The 15,984-nt window shown below is 39.7% G+C and overlaps 1 protein-coding gene across 1 annotated transcript in view; it reads left to right on the top strand.

The window, feature by feature from the left end:
* LOC311110117 (receptor-type tyrosine-protein phosphatase H-like) overlaps window positions 1-15,757 on the top strand; it is a 40,341-nt gene extending 24,584 nt beyond the window's left edge. The window contains exons 3-13 of the mRNA XM_084188686.1: window positions 4,556-4,598; window positions 4,797-5,063; window positions 5,189-5,455; window positions 8,877-9,146; window positions 10,944-11,204; window positions 11,792-12,061; window positions 13,037-13,120; window positions 13,201-13,332; window positions 13,449-13,591; window positions 14,333-14,427; window positions 14,626-15,757. Coding sequence (XP_084044812.1) covers window positions 4,556-4,598; window positions 4,797-5,063; window positions 5,189-5,455; window positions 8,877-9,146; window positions 10,944-11,204; window positions 11,792-12,061; window positions 13,037-13,120; window positions 13,201-13,332; window positions 13,449-13,591; window positions 14,333-14,427; window positions 14,626-14,773 — 1,980 coding nt within the window. The 3' untranslated portion in view covers window positions 14,774-15,757. The remainder of the gene's footprint in view (window positions 1-4,555; window positions 4,599-4,796; window positions 5,064-5,188; window positions 5,456-8,876; window positions 9,147-10,943; window positions 11,205-11,791; window positions 12,062-13,036; window positions 13,121-13,200; window positions 13,333-13,448; window positions 13,592-14,332; window positions 14,428-14,625) is intronic.
* The last annotated feature ends 227 nt before the right edge of the window (window positions 15,758-15,984 follow it).

The raw sequence follows: 15,984 nt of genomic DNA, 5'->3' as shown, positions 1-15,984 counted from the left end.
TTTAAGATGTTGATTCCAAAAGGCTTTAAATATAAAGTCCTGCGTCGTTAAAAACACCAAAATATGGATCTTGAAAGGAAATTGTATGTATTTTGAACACTTTTCTTCAGTGGATGTTGGTGTTTTTGCCATGTCCACGGGTGTTATTCATCAACTTCCACAATAAATATAAGCCATAAAATATTTAATCTTTCTTCAATATTTTATAGTCCAAGTTAAATTCTCTCATCAATAATGTTTTGTATTAATTATTATTGTATTTAAGATGTTCTGTTTGTCCCTAATATCACTTTCCACCCTGTTAGTTTGTTGTAAATCTCCATTTAAGAAAACAACCCTTTCCTTCAGTGACACCATATTCAGGAATTGTCATCATTTCTTTGGTGGGAAAACAATGGTCTAAAGCTACATGAAAATTAACCACATTTCAAAATGTTAAAATATGTTTGATAGAGAAGTTAAAATCATGTTCAAGTGTCCAACATTATGCTAGCTCAAACTTGCTCACTCACAAAACTATGGCTAATTTAGCCAACAAATGTCCACCCTGTTAGTTTCCACCCTGTTAGGATTAAGCACCTAACAAGTTGGAAAATGCACCAAAAAATGAAGTGCCTGAGCTTGACCAATATATTTTTCTGAAAGTCAGACATGTCCTTTTTCCTGATAGAAAACTACACTAAATTATTATTTATATCAAGTGGGCTAAACTTGCATATTTATTTCAACTTTGGCTACCATTACAATGTAGCCTAGGTTACCGTTACAAGGTAGCCTAGGTTACCGTTACAAGGTAGCCTAGGTTACCGTTACAAGGTAGCCTAGGTTACCGTTACAAGGTAGCCTAGGTTACCGTTACAAGTAGGGCTTCACAATATATCGTTTCAGCATCGACATTGCGATGTATGCATCAGCAAGTCACATCGCAGAACGTGCGATTTAGTAAAGTAAACATATCAGTCTACAATATATATATATTTGAAATGTTAAACTAGCATTATATCTGTCTGATATAACGTAATTTACTCCGATCTATGGGTTATTGGATACACAGTTTATTATTATTATTATTTTAAACACGGAGTTTGTTGCTGCACGTGGTTGACATGCAGGCTCTGCTTGCGTGTGACGAAATGATGAGCGAGGAACAGGCAAAAAAGACAGAAATTGAGAATTTGGTTGCAAAAAGAAATGCATCGTCAATTATATGGAAATATTTCGGCTACAGACAGGATGATGTTGACCAAAAACAGGTACTTTGTCGAGAGTGCCTTGCAATTGTTGCCACAACACGAGGCAACACGACCAATTTGTTAGATCATTTAAGGCGGCACCACAAATCTTCGTATGACGAGTGCAAAGCATCTCAATGCCCTCCAAAGCAAAACTCTATTTCGGATGCCTTTGCCAGTATTACACCATACGAGAAAGGTTCCAAACGGCAGAGAGAAAAAACAGATTCAAAAACATTTCACGTCGCCAAAGACATGGTACCAATAAACACGGTTACCAAAGAGGGTTTTAAAAACATGATCCGGTCGCTTGACAAGCGGTATGTAATGCCATCACGCAACTATTTTTCTCAAGTTGCCATCCCAGAGTTGTACGAGAAATGAAAGGCACAAGTTGAAACAGAGCTGTCACAAGTGGAATATTATACAGCAACAACGGACTTGTGGTCCAGCCGGACAACGGAGCCCTTCATAAGTCTGACCGTACACTTTATTAATGAGGACTTCCACCTGAAAAGTCGCTGTTTGCAAACTACATTTTTCCCATATCGCAATATACAGTGAGCTCCATAATTCATTGGACAGTGACCATTGTTTTGTTATTTTGGTTCTGTACTCTAGCACTTTGAGTTTGAAAGGATACAATGACAATGAGCGTGAAGTGCAGACTGTCAGCTTTAATTTGAGGGTATTTTCATACATATCGGATGAACCGTTTAGAAATGACAGCACCTTTTGTACATGGTCCCCCCATTTTAAGGTACTACAAGTATTTGTTAAATTGGCTTCACAGATGTGTGTCGTTAGGCAGGTGTATTAATTTGTGTCGTTAGTGAATGCAGGAGAGCTGTTGATGAATAGTAATGATTCTAGACGTTGCTATTGCCTTTGGAGGTTGTTATTGGGGTGTGACAACATGACAGCAGTGTCGATGCAAATGAAGTTGGCCGTCATAAGGCTCAGAAATGAAAATCAATCATTCAGGAACATTGCAAAAACCCTGGCCATGCCCAAGTCAACAGTTTTGTTCATCATTAACAAGAAAAAAACAACCGGTGAACTCAATTATGTCAAAAGACCCGGTAGACAGAGGAAGACCACTGTAGTGGATGACCGGAGAATACTCTCTATGGTGAAGAAAAAACCCCTGATAACAGCCCAACAGATCAAAAACACTCTCCTGGATGCAGGTGTAGATGTGTCAAAGTCTACCATACGCAGAAGACTACACCAGCAGGACTACAGAGGGTACACTACAAGATGCAAACCACTGATAAGCCTGAAGAACAGAAAGGCAAGATTACAGTTTGCTAAAAAGCACCTAAAAGAACCCCAAGAGTTCTGGAAAAAAATATTGTGGACAGATGAGACAAAGATTAACATGTACCAGAGTGATGGAAAGACAAAAGTGTGGAGAAAAAAAAGAAATGCCCATGATCCAAAGCATACCACCTCATCCATGAAACATGGTGGAGGGGGTGTTATGGCTTGGGCCTGTATGGCTGCCAGTGGAACAGGCTCACTTGTCTTCATCGATGATGTGACTGCAGACAGAAGTAGAACAATGAATTCTGAAGTCTACAGAAATATTTTATCTGCTCAGATAAAACCAAATGCCTCCAAACTCATTGGACGGCACTTAATCACGCAACAAGACAATGACCCTAAACATACTGCTAGAGCAACAAAGGGGTTTTTGATGGCCAAAAAGTGGAAAAACCTTGACTGGCCGAGTCAATCACCAGATCTGAATCCAATTGAACATGCATTTTACATGCTGAAGAGGAGACTTAAGGCAATAAGTCCCCGAAACAAGCAGGAACTGAAGATGGCTGCAGTACAGGCCTGGCAGAGCATCACCAGGGAAGATACCCAGCGTCTGGTGATGGCGATGCATCGCAGACTTCAAGCAGTCATTGCATGCAAAGGATATGCGACCAAATATTAACAATGATTACTTTATTCTACATTATGTTAAACTGTCCAATGATTTTTGATGCCCGAAAATGGGGGGGACCATGTACAAAAGCTTCTATAATTCGTAAACGGTTCATCCGATATGTATGAAAATACCCTCAAATTAAAGCTGACAGTCTGCACTTCACCCTCATTGTCATTGTATCCTTTCAAACTCAAAGTGCTAGAGTACAGAACCAAAATAACAAAAGAATGGTCACTGTCCAGTGAATTATGGAGCTCACTGTATATCGCAGAAAAACAAAATATCGCAATGTCAGTTATTTCCAATATTGTGCGACCCTAGTTACAAGGTAGCTTAGGTTACCGTTACAAGGTAGCCTAGGTTACCGTTACAAGGTAGCCTAGGTTACCGTTACAAGGTAGCCTAGGTTACCGTTACAAGGTAGCCTAGGTTACCGTTACAAGGTAGCCTAGGTTACCGTTACAAGGTAGCCTAGGTTACAGTTACAAGGTAGCCTAGGTTACCGTTACAAGGTAGCCTAGGTTACCGTTACAAGACAGGTAGCTACTGGGTTTCATTACTCAGGGTTGTACAATACAGTTCTGAGGACGCTGAAAAGTTGATCAGCTACAGTATCAGCAGAATTATTGTTGCAATGTGTGACGGCACCGTCAGTATTTTATCCGAACATGTCATTTTCTTTTAATGCAATGAAACGTGCAATTGTGCTTGTTTCCTTCACCGTGGCAAAACATTCAGGAGAACTTCAGTGCCCGTATAAGTCGGAACGCTGTGAAGGAATATAGAGGTATCTTCCTAAATAAAGTATCTTAATAGGGAGTTGGGCCCCCACGAGCTGCCAGAACAGCTTCAATGCACCTTGACATAGATTCTACAACTGTCTGGAACTCTATTGGAGGGATGCGACACCATTCTTCCACAATAACTTCCATAATTTGGTGTTTTGTTGATTGTAGTCAAACGCTACCTCAGGCTCCAGAGTCTCCTATAAGTGTTCCATTGGTTTGAGATCTGGCGACAGACACACACCCTTTAAAGCCCCTGTGCTCCGTTGAGACCCCTCTTTCAAAGTCACTGAGATCTCTTCTAGTCATGGTAGCCAAAATAATGGACACCTGGGCATTTTTATACATGACCCTAAGCATGATGGGATGTTTTAATCACTTAATTAACTCAGGAACCACACCTGTGTGGAAGCACCTGCTTTCTAAATACTTTGTTCCATCATTTACTCAAGTGTTTCCTTTATGTTGGCAGTTACCTGTATGTCAAAAGCAGTTGATGTATCTTGATTTTTAAATATCTGTTGTGCATTTAGCAAAGTAACAAGTTCTGTGTTTTTAAGAAATGACTGATTCATATTTTGTTCTCACACTTTAAGAGTTGTGATGGCGACCAGCACACACTGCTGGCCTCAGATGATGGTAGGTATATGTGGAAACACGTAATAAACTGACCCAAACAATATTATTTAATTTAAATCTCAATTTAAGAGGATACGTTTAGTAAGATATCAAACATATCAATTGTTGTCCCTTAACTGTTGGGATGAATAATACACATTTGTTTATGTAATTTTATTGTCAATAAAGTTTGTTTCTCTCTCATTATTCCTTCACCAGTGCTGCCCCCTCCTGGGGACATCCAGGTCCTGTTGCTGACATTAGATTCAGTGTCTCTGAGCTGGGGTTCTCCTCAGGGGCTGACAGGACCACAGACATTCAGAGTGACCTGGGGGTGTGACGGTGAAACAAGGTCAACAAGAGTGAAAGGTGGGCATCATCTTGAAATAAGCAGTCTCCAACCTGGTGAAAAGTACCAGTTCAACGTGGCTACAGAGGGAGAAGATGGAAGCCAAAGCAGATGTGTCTCAGCATCCCTATCCACAGGTACAGTAGGCTAACTTGTGTTTTTATTCAGACTACATCATTCATTCATTCCTAGAGACATTTTTGGATTCTCTGTCAAAAACAGCTCATCCTCTATTCTAAACAAATCTTGATTTTTGTTCCAGTGGTCCCACCCAGAGATTTAAAGATAGACCTTTTGGAAGAGACCTCCTTCACTCTCCACTGGTCCAATGCTGAAGGGATGGGGAAAGTTCCACAGCACTTCTTCATATCCAACTGTATCCCAGGAACAGACCCCCTCGCAGCCATTACTGACGACTGCCACAAAACCTTCTCAAACCTGCAACCTGGCACCGAGTACACTGTTAGTGTTGCAACTGTGCTGAGCAATGGGGAACAGAGTGAACCTGTCTCTACAACAATCTGCACTTGTAAGAGATCTTCCCCCAATTACAGCTCATCATCTCTTTACCAGTAATTAGAGCGATTTTGTTGCATTACAAATAACATTTTTGTTTTGTTAGTGTTCTGTTTTTATTTTTTTCCCCATATCAAAAGCCCTGGATTTTTTGTACTTTTCCACCCGTAAGGCTATAAACATTTTTGGTAAATGTTTAAGTGATACAATTTTTTGAAAATGAGGTGAGCTCAAATTTAAGGTAGATCTAGGGCTTGCATGTACAGTAACAAACAGTTACATGACCTTTCAACATCTTCATATCAGAACCATGGACAGTGTCGTGACTTGAACTGTTATTTATCTAATCAACTATGATTCATTGTTACCCGATTTTAGATGAATAATGTAACAATGAACTCATTAGGATCTGGGGCACCACGAGAGCAGTTCTTTAGTTACCATCTCCCAATGGCCAGGACAGCGGAGTCACTGACCACCTTCCGGAGACACTTGAAACCCTACCTCTTTTAAGGAATACCTGGGATAGTATAAAAGTAATCCTTCTATTAACACCCCCCCCTACCCCTACCCCACCCCCACAAAAATAAAAAATAAAAATACATAATAAGAATAATAATTTTAAAAAACACATATAAAAATAAATAAACAACAAAAATAAAAAAACAAGAACTAATATATATATATATATATATATATATATATATATATATATATATATATATATAACAAATGAAAACTTACAAATTGGTCCATTCACCTTATGATAGCCAGTGGGACAACCACTTTACAATTTTATTTTTTACAAATTTCAAAGAAATTTCAAAAAATTATAATAATATTTAAAAATATATATATTTTTAAAAAAAATGTGTAAAGTGGTTGTCCCACTGGCTATCATAAGGTGAATGCACCAATTTGTAAGTCGCTCTGGATAAGAGCGTCTGCTAAATGACGTAAATGTAAAATGTAAAAATCTCCCGAATAAACTCTAAAAGGTCTTTACGTATCACATCTGTAAACAGTCAACTTATTAATCAACCTCGTATCATATCATCATTCTGAACAGTCGTAACCTCCTTTCATCTGCAAAAACCAGAGCCTTACTTATGATTCAGTACTACAGAAATGTGTTTAATTATTTATTTAGTAGCTAATTAAATGGGAACACAGGATAAACACACCCACTGTACTGGTTATTGACTGGAAACTTAATGTGATTAAAACAGGTCCCTAGTGGAATGACAACAACATTGATGCTTGTTAAAGAAGAGAGGGAGAGAATGACTTAACATTGCCACATTCGGAAACTACTCTCCTCTACTGTAACCATATACTTTGCACACGAACCGCCGCCCTCTTTGAAATGCCTGGTTCGCCATGTATCTCTCTCGGTGGACAGGGCCGCCTTGGAAAGGTAGTTGGGCCGTTTCGTGGCACGCTTTTAAGGCTCTGATTCTCCGAAGGGGTTCCAACAAGTCTTCTATTTTTCTCCTCTGTAGTTGTCCGGTATCCGGTGACTTGTCATGTAGTCCTGAACAGAACTACAGAATTGATTTTCCTTCCATACGCTCTTGAAGTTGCTTCTTTGAAGATAGGCTAGCCAGCCGTATCGATGGTTCCCCAGTGGGGTGATGAGAGTAGCGTAATACGGTGGCTTGAGCAGGGTAGCAGATGGTCCTCTGTGATTTTACCCACGCACAGCTACATATTATTCTGAACAAAAATATAAATGCAACAATTTAAACAATTTTACTGAGTTAAAGTTCTTATAAGGAAATCTGTTAATTGAAATAAATTCATTAGGCCCTAATCTATGGATTTCACTAGACTGGGCAGGGGCGCAGCCATGGAGGGGCCTGAGAGGGCATAGGCCCACCCACTTGGGAGCGAGGCCCAGCCAATCAGAATGAGTTTTTCCCCACAAAGGGCATTATGACAGACAGAAATACTCCTCAGTTTCATCAGCTGTCCGGGTCGCTGGTCTCAGACGATCCTGCTGGTGAAGAAGCCGGATGTGGACGTCCTGGGCTGGCATGGTTACACACGGTATGTGGTTGTGAGGCCGGTTGGAAGTACTGCCAAATTCTCTAAAATGATGTTGGAGGCGGCTTATGGTAGAAATATGAACATTCAATTGAATGTTTCTTACTGGCTGTAAAATGGTTGATTGCCATAATTTCTTCGAGTCATTGCTAAATTATTTAATTATTTAAACATTAAACCTTGTAAACAATTCATGGTAATTCATGGTAACCTCGTAAACAATTAATTTAAACCAGGCTTTATTTGAAACAGGCGTTTATAGACTGAAATGTGTTTTATTGTTCGGCTATTAAGAAGAACAGGAGGCTATTTGAGACTCAGCATTTCATAGAAGTTTTATGGTATGTTAAGTGGTCCTCTGTAGCTCAGCTGGTAGAGCACGGCGCTTGTAACGCCAAGGTAGTGGGTTCGATCCCCGGGACCACCCATACACAAAAAAAAATGTATGCACGCATGACTGTAAGTCGCTTTGGATAAAAGCGTCTGCTAAATGGCATATTATATTATATTATTATTATTATTAATTCACGGTCAATTACCGTGAGACCGGCAGTCTATTGCATGACAATAACCAGCTGACAAAATGTCATGACCTCCACAACCCTAGCTAGAACATCTTAAAATACTACGGCAATCTTAGTGCAACACTGAGCCTAATCAAGAGATTTTTGCCTTTTGGGGAGGCTGAAAGAAGCAACATTCAGCCAATATCTGAGAGGAAGTTATGTATCTCTTTATCAAAAGCTTGAGGACTTTATTTTTTTTACAACTTTTACATTTTTCTGATTTATAAAATTGAGAAATGTTAAGTGGGACATTTGTTGAATATTTTTTTACATTTGAGTGTACAAACATTTTGCCCTCAGAACAGCCTCAATTCATTGGGTCAGACTCTACAAGGTGTCGAAAGCGTTCCACAGGGATGCTGGCCCATGTTGACTCCAATGCTTCACACAGTTGTGTCAAGTTGGCTGGATGTCCATTGGGTGGTAGACCATTCTTGATACACACGTGAAACTGTTGAGTGTGAAAAACCAGCACCGTCGCAGTTCTTGACCAAAATGTATGCTCCTGGCACATACCATACTCAGTTCAAAGGCAATTAAATATTTTGTCTTGCCCATTCACCCTCTGAATGGCACATGTATAAAATCCATGTCTCAGTTGTCTCAAGGCTTAAAAATCCTTCTTTAACCTGTCTCCTCCCCTTCATCTACACTGATTTGAAGTGGATTTAACAAGTGACATCAATAAGGGATCATAGCTTTCATCTGGATTTACCTGGTCAGTCTTTCATGGAAAGTGCAGGTATCCTTAATGTTTTGTAAACTCGTGTATATCTGGAGTTAAACTGTAGCCCTGACAATAATGTATTTATCTTCCCTTAGTACTTTCTGCTCCAGACCAGCTGACTGTTGACTCAGTGGACACCACATCAGCTGCTGTTAGCTGGAGCCAGCCACCAGGATTGGACCAAACCCAACATCATTACCAGATCTCCTACCACTGTCCAGGGACAGAACCACACATCACTACCACATCTTCACTCAGCATCACTCTCTCTGACCTGAAACCTGGTACTCAGTACTCTGTCACTGTCTGCACTGTGCTGGAAGATGGAAAGCAAAGTCAACTGGTGTTAACAACCCTCACCACAGGTAAGTACCCTACTTAAGTATTATTTCTGGTTATCAAAATGACTATTTGTGAATTCCCCAGATCTGGAAATGCAGTTTGGTAGTGAAATCAATAAAAATGGTTTATACAGTCCATTCTGAAAGTATTCCGACCCCTTAACTTTTTCCACATTTTGTTACATTACAGCCTTAATAAAACATTTATAAAATATATTTTGTTTGTCATCAATCTACACACAGTACCCCATAATGACAAAGCAAAAACTGGTTATTAGAATTTGTAGCAAATTTATTACAAATTAAAAAGTATTCAGACCTTTACCATTGCTATGAGACTTGAACTTGAGCTCAGGTGCATCCTGTTTCGATTGATCCTCCCTGATATGTTTCCACAACTTGATTGGACTTCACCTGTGGTAAATTCAATTGATTGGACATGATTTGGAAAGGCACACACCTGTCTATATAAAAGGTCCCACAGTTGACAGTGCATGTCAGAGCAAAAACCAAGCCATTTCGTGGAAGGAATTGTCCTTGCATTTATGGTATGGTGGCCAGACGGAAGCCACTCCTCAGTAAAAGGCACATGAAAGCAAGATTATATGATCTGATGAAACCAAGATTTAACTATTTGACCTGAATACGAATCATCACGTCTGGAGGAAACCTGGCACCATCCCTACGGTGAAGCATGGTGGTGGCAGCATCATGCTGTGGGGATGGTTTTCAGCTGCAGGGACTGGGAGACTAGTCAGGATCAAGGGAGAGATTAACGGAGCAAAGTACAGAAAGATCCTGGATGAAAACCTGCTCAGGACCTCAGACTGGAGAATGGCAGGAGTGGCTTCGGGAAAAATCTCTGAAAGTTCTTGAGTGGCCCAGCCTGAGCCCGGACTTAAACCCTATCGAACATCTCTGGAGAGGCCTAAAAATAGCTGTGTAGTGACGCTCCCCATCCAACCTGACAGAGCTTGAGAGGATCTAAAATGAATGGGAGAAACTCCCCAAATACAGGTGTGCCAAGCTTGTAGCGTCATACCCAAGAAGACTCTAGGCTGTAATCGCTGCCAAAGGTGCTTCAACAAAGTACTGAGTAAAGGGTCTGAATACTTATGTAAATGTGATATTTTGTCTATTTTATTTTATACATTTGCTAAAAAAATTAAAAACCTGGTTTTGCTTTGTCATTATGGGGTATTGTGTGTAGATTGACAAGGGGGAAAAAAAACAATTTAATTCATTTTTGAATAAGGCTGTAACGTAACAGAATGTGGAAAAAGTCAAGGGGTCTGAATACTTCGCGAATGCACTAATATCTGAGTTCATGCTTTCTTCCATTCCTGTGAGTCATTAAGTCAAGGAGTTGATCTGCCTCAGGTTACTTTAACTTTATCAGCAGTACAGTGTTAAACACTTGTTATTGTGGAGATGATTTACAGTGCCTTGCAAAAGTATTCATCCCCCTTGGCGTTTTTTCCTATTTTGTTTCATTACAACCTGTAATTTAAATTGATTTGGATTTCATGTAATGGACATGCACAAAATACAAAATAGTCCAAATTGGTGAAGTGGAATGAAAAAAATGACTTGTTTAAAAAAATGATTTAAAACAATAACGGGAAAGTCGTGCGTGAAAAAGTATTCACCACCTTTGCTATGAAGCCCCTAAATAAGATATTGTGCAACCAATTACCTTCAAAAGTCACATAATTAGTTAAATAAAGTCCACCTGTGTGCAATCTGTCACATGATCTCAGTGTATATATTATATTTTTATATATATATTAACAACAGCCCTGACAATTTATTTTCCCTCAGTACCTCCTGCTCCGGACCTGTTAACTGTTGACACCACATCAGGTACTGTTAGCTGGAACCAGCCACCAGGATTGGACCAAACCCAACATCATTACCAGATCTCCTACCACTGTCCAGGGACAAAACCCAACTACACTACCACATCTTCACACAGCCTCACTCTCTCTGACCTGCAATGTGGGACTCAGTACTCTGTCACTGTCTGCACTGTGCTGGAAAATGGAAAGAAAAGTCAACTGGTGTCAACAACCCTCACCAAAGGTAACGAAGTACCCAACTTAAGTATTATATCTAGTGTCAAAGTTGATTAAACATTAACTAGTTATCAAAATGACTCTAAACTAATCATAATGGATGTGTCAGCATTGGATGTAAAGGTACAGTATCTTCCCTGATGAGAAATATATGATGGTGAATTCCCCAGATCTCATAATGCAGTTTGGTGCCGAAATCATTAACAGTTTTTATAGTATCTGAATTCTTGCTCGCTTCCCATTAATGTGAGTCAATATATCAAGTAGTTGATCTGCCTCTGCTTGCTTTAACTTTATCAGTACTAGTGTAAAACACTTCTTATTGTGGAGAGTATTTATAATCACAGCATTCTTTATATTGAAAGAAATTGGTGTGGCGGTGACAATGTAGCAGCACCATTGCTAAATGAATACAGCAGAAACCTCTAATTTTTGTTACTTTACAAATCTAACCTGTTGTGTGACTTCTATTGTTTTTTAAATGTATTTCTTTCCATATCAAAAGGAATTGCACGCCGGCCATTTCTACTTTTCCTCCTGTAATTTATTTCTGGAGTTAAACTGTAACACTGACAATAATGTATTTTCCCTTAGTACCCCCTGCTCCAGCCCAGCTGAATGTTGACTCAGTGGACACCACATCAGCTACTGTTAGCTGGAGCCAGCCACCAGGATTGGACCAAACCCAACATTATTACCAGATCTCCTACCACTGTCAAGGGTCACAACCCCACTATACCACCACATCTTCACACAGAATCACTCTCTCTGACCTGCAACCTGGTACTCAGTACTCTGTCACTGTCTGCACTGTGCTGGAAAATGGAAGGCGAAGTAAACCTGTGTCAACAACCCTCACCACAGGTAAGGAAGTAACCTACTAAAGTATTATGTCTGGTGTCAAAGTTTATTTAATTTTATCTAGTTATCAAAATGACTGAACTAATCATAATGGATGTGTCAGCATGGGATGTAAAGGTACAGTATATTTTCTACTTTGAATAATATTCTACTTTTCCTCCTGTTAAAGATGAAATCCTCATCATTTGAGTGTAATTATTTCTCTATAGCCTTTACTTTCTCACTCTGAACGCGAATGGGATGGGTGTGACTTCTTGACAATGATCGCAAAGGCTCCAATGCACAGCGCCCCTGGAGCAATTAGGATTATTTGCTTTGCTCAAGGGCACAGCAACATATTTTTCACCTTGTCCGCTCCGGCATTCGAACCAGCAACCTTTCGGTTACAGGCCCAACACTGTAACCTCAAGGCTACCTGTCTCTACCTTACCCCTACCTACAGTGTCCTCCGTTAATATGGAGGCTACCTGCCTCTACCTTACCCCTACCTAGTGTCCTCGACAGTGCAGCGTTTCTTCTTATGGCTCTATACTCCAAAAGTTTGGATTTGAAATCATGACTGAGGTTAAAGTGCAGACAGTCAGCTTTAATTTGATGGTATTTTCATCCATATCGGGTGAACCATTTAGAAATAACATAATGTGTAATAAAGTAGTTAAAAGTTTAGTATTCTCAGAATATCAGGCGCGGGCTGAAAATCGACATCTTCACATTGCATTTTTTTTTAGGGGGCAGGAGAATTAACGAGGATACATTAAGCGCTTTAATAATAATTTTTACATTGCAAACAGTAACAATTATTTTTCATGCCACGAAAGGTAGCGGATCCGGCCAAATGGGTTCTGTAACGCATCAGTCCAAAATGGAGAGGTGCAGGACCCTGTTCCCGCAGGATCCAGCTCAAATAAAGCACTGATGATACAAGTAAAACACATTAACACATTACCAAAGATCTTACTTTAATAATTTGTGATTCAGTACATTTTCAGTGGTGGGAGATACCCTCTGGAGTTGCTGCAGTGTGTGTTCTACTGGCTGTGATCATAGGCCTGTGGGTTTCCTGTAAGTGTTTTTTTTTACTAAAACATTTGTAGTCAATGTTGTGACAGTTACACATTTTGATTGACTTTTCCCTTTTACAGATGCCACTGTAGAGCGAAACCAGCTACAGAATAGTCTAAATACCAGGACCACCGAGAGAGACCAGCTACAGAATATTCTAAATACCAGGACCACAGAGAGAGACCAGTTAAAAACCAGGCTTAGGTCCTATGGTGAGTGCAGTCTTTTATTTTCTTAATTTACAAGTATCATTTTATTTCATACTTAGAAGAGAAGTAATTTATTTGTAGACTTTGAAATGCCTGCTGTTCTATTTCGTTTATTTCAGAGAAACCCTGTTTGAATGAATGGCGGCAGTTTGGCACCAGCTGTTATTATGTCTCCTCCACGAGGGACTCTGCCGGGGACGGTCAGGAGCAGTGCAGAGCAATGGGTGGAGAGTTGGTTGTTATAAACAGCAGAGAAGAACAGGTAATAGAGAATACATTAGTAATGCTATAATACTACTGTTTCTTTATTATTATTATAATTATTAATCATTATCTACATCTCTGATTAGTATTCAATATGTGTAAATAATTGTATCACCAATGTTCATGTCACTGTCAATTTATAGAATATACTTCCTGTCAGCAAAGCAAGTTTGCATGAGATTATATCTATACCTATACTATAGTATAGCAGCTGAGGCTGAAACCTGATCTCATAGTTTCACTTCGACATTCGACGTAATCTGGATCAAAGTCTATTTTTTGATGCATTCATTCAATGTGGTTACAGGGTTAAAACAGAAACAACTCAAAGGGTTATGGTTAGGGGTTAAGGTTAGGGCAATTGGTTGGGGAAGGCTTCAAACAAAAATGATTAAAAACAACGCTCTGTTTCCATCAAGTACTCTCCCTCTTGCCTGAGCATTGTGAACTGCCGTGGCGCAGTCGTCAGTGCAGATTGGTCTGTGTGGTGTGAGCACGCTTCCCCTCCAAGCGTCCTGAGTTTGCGCCAGTGCTCGGCAATTTATTTTTATTTTTTTGTGAGCGCTGAAGAAGGCATATATCAAAGTTCTCAGGACCTTTTCAAACATCCTAAATCCCCTTGTATTTCTATTGACCAGGCTCAGTACATTATACTACTACTACTACTACTACTAAAAGTGTTCCTCTACTGTGGAGATTAAATAATGGTCATTGTTTTTCTTCCAAAATGATATTATAGATATTTATCCATGGATTTAAGAAGAATATCTGGATTGGTGCATATACAAGTGACACAATCTGGAAGTGGCTTATCAACACAGAATTTAGACCTACGTAAGTGAACAGGTTCTGGAGGACTTTTTTTCTGTTGTAATAAATTACTTTTTACAGTCCGATAATCTTGTCCTCAGCCAGATGTCTCTCTCACTCTCTGTCGAATGGTAGCAATTGTGCCTGGAGACTAGGTTAACCGTCGGATTCTCTATTTTCTATTGGATGATATTAAACTCTGATTCTCTGTGTTGTTTATAGCTATTGGATGGAAGGGGAACCAAGTAGCTTGAATGACGAGGTGGCTTGTATTGAGATCTCACAGACGGCATCAGACCCATTGAAGAGTTGGAAGGTTGTAAAATGTACTTCAAATTACTGGGTGTGTGAAAAACCGTTCACACCGTAGTCTAATTATAATAACTAATGTAAGCCCCTATCTTATGGAGTTGCACTGGTTTTCCCTTTGTTAGGCTTAACGTGTTTCTATATGTATCTACATTGAAAGATGTATTTGATGTCTTTAAAGAGACCAGGGCTATGTGGAGTTTGTCCACCGTTCATCAGGCCCAGGGGAGTGGAACTGTGGTCTAGTAGGCTCCAACTGTGGTCTAGTAGGCTCTAACTGTGGTCTAGTAGGCTCTAACTGTGGTCTAGTAGGCTCTAACTGTGGTCTAGTAGGCTCTAACTGTGGTCTAGTAGGCTCTAACTGTGGTCTAGTAGGCTCTAACTGTGGTCTAGTAGGTTCTAACTGTGGTCTAGTAGGCTCTAACTGTGGTCTAGTAGGCTCTAACTGTGGTTTAGTAGGCTCTAACTGTGGTCTAGTAGGCTCTAACTGTGGTCTAGTAGGCTCTAACTGTGGTCTAGTAGGCTCTAACTGTGGTCTAGTAGGCTCTAACTGTGGTCTAGTAGGCTCTAACTGTGGTCTAGTAGGCTCTAACTGTGGTCTAGTAGGCTCTAACTGTGGTCTAGTAGGCTCTAACTGTGGTCTAGTAGGCTCTAACTGTGGTCTAGTAGGCTCTAACTGTGGTCTAGTAGGCTCTAACTGTGGTCTAGTAGGCTCTAACTGTGGTCTAGTAGGCTCTAACTGTGGTCTAGTAGGCTCTAACTGTGGTCTAGTAGGCTCTAACTATGGTCTAGTAGGCTCTAACTGTGGTCTAGTAGGCTCTAACTGTGGTCTAGTAGGCTCTAACTGTGGTTGACATTTTTTAAAACTATATGTACAATTTTTACCATTTAATGTGTGCATATAACAATTGAATAAGATTCTGTTTTCATTTAAGTTTTTACAGTTATCAATCCATTTCAAATGCAGTAGTTTTCTATTTTTGCTTCCATTCTGTTCCATATGTACCATGTGTTCATTCTACTGATTAAATACATCTATATACTGTGATCTAGGTATGTCATTTACTTGTCAGGTATACTGTAATACTGAGTGTTGTAATGTATGAATAGTAACTCCAATGTTTTCCTTCTAAATGGTGTCAGTTATTAGTTGACGTAGTACAGTAAAAACTAGGGGTGTAACGATCCATCTACTAAATCGATGTATCGATTTATATTCATATGATCCAACTACATCGATCTGTGCTCGGCGAGTTGGCATTTTGGACAACA

The sequence above is a fragment of the Coregonus lavaretus genome (genome assembly GCF_964263955.1).
Source record: "Coregonus lavaretus genome assembly, contig: SUPER_35_unloc_2, whole genome shotgun sequence".
NCBI lineage: Eukaryota > Metazoa > Chordata > Actinopteri > Salmoniformes > Salmonidae > Coregonus > Coregonus lavaretus.
The sequence above is the reverse complement of the archived record's forward strand: the minus strand, read 5'-3'. Positions and strand labels throughout refer to the sequence as shown.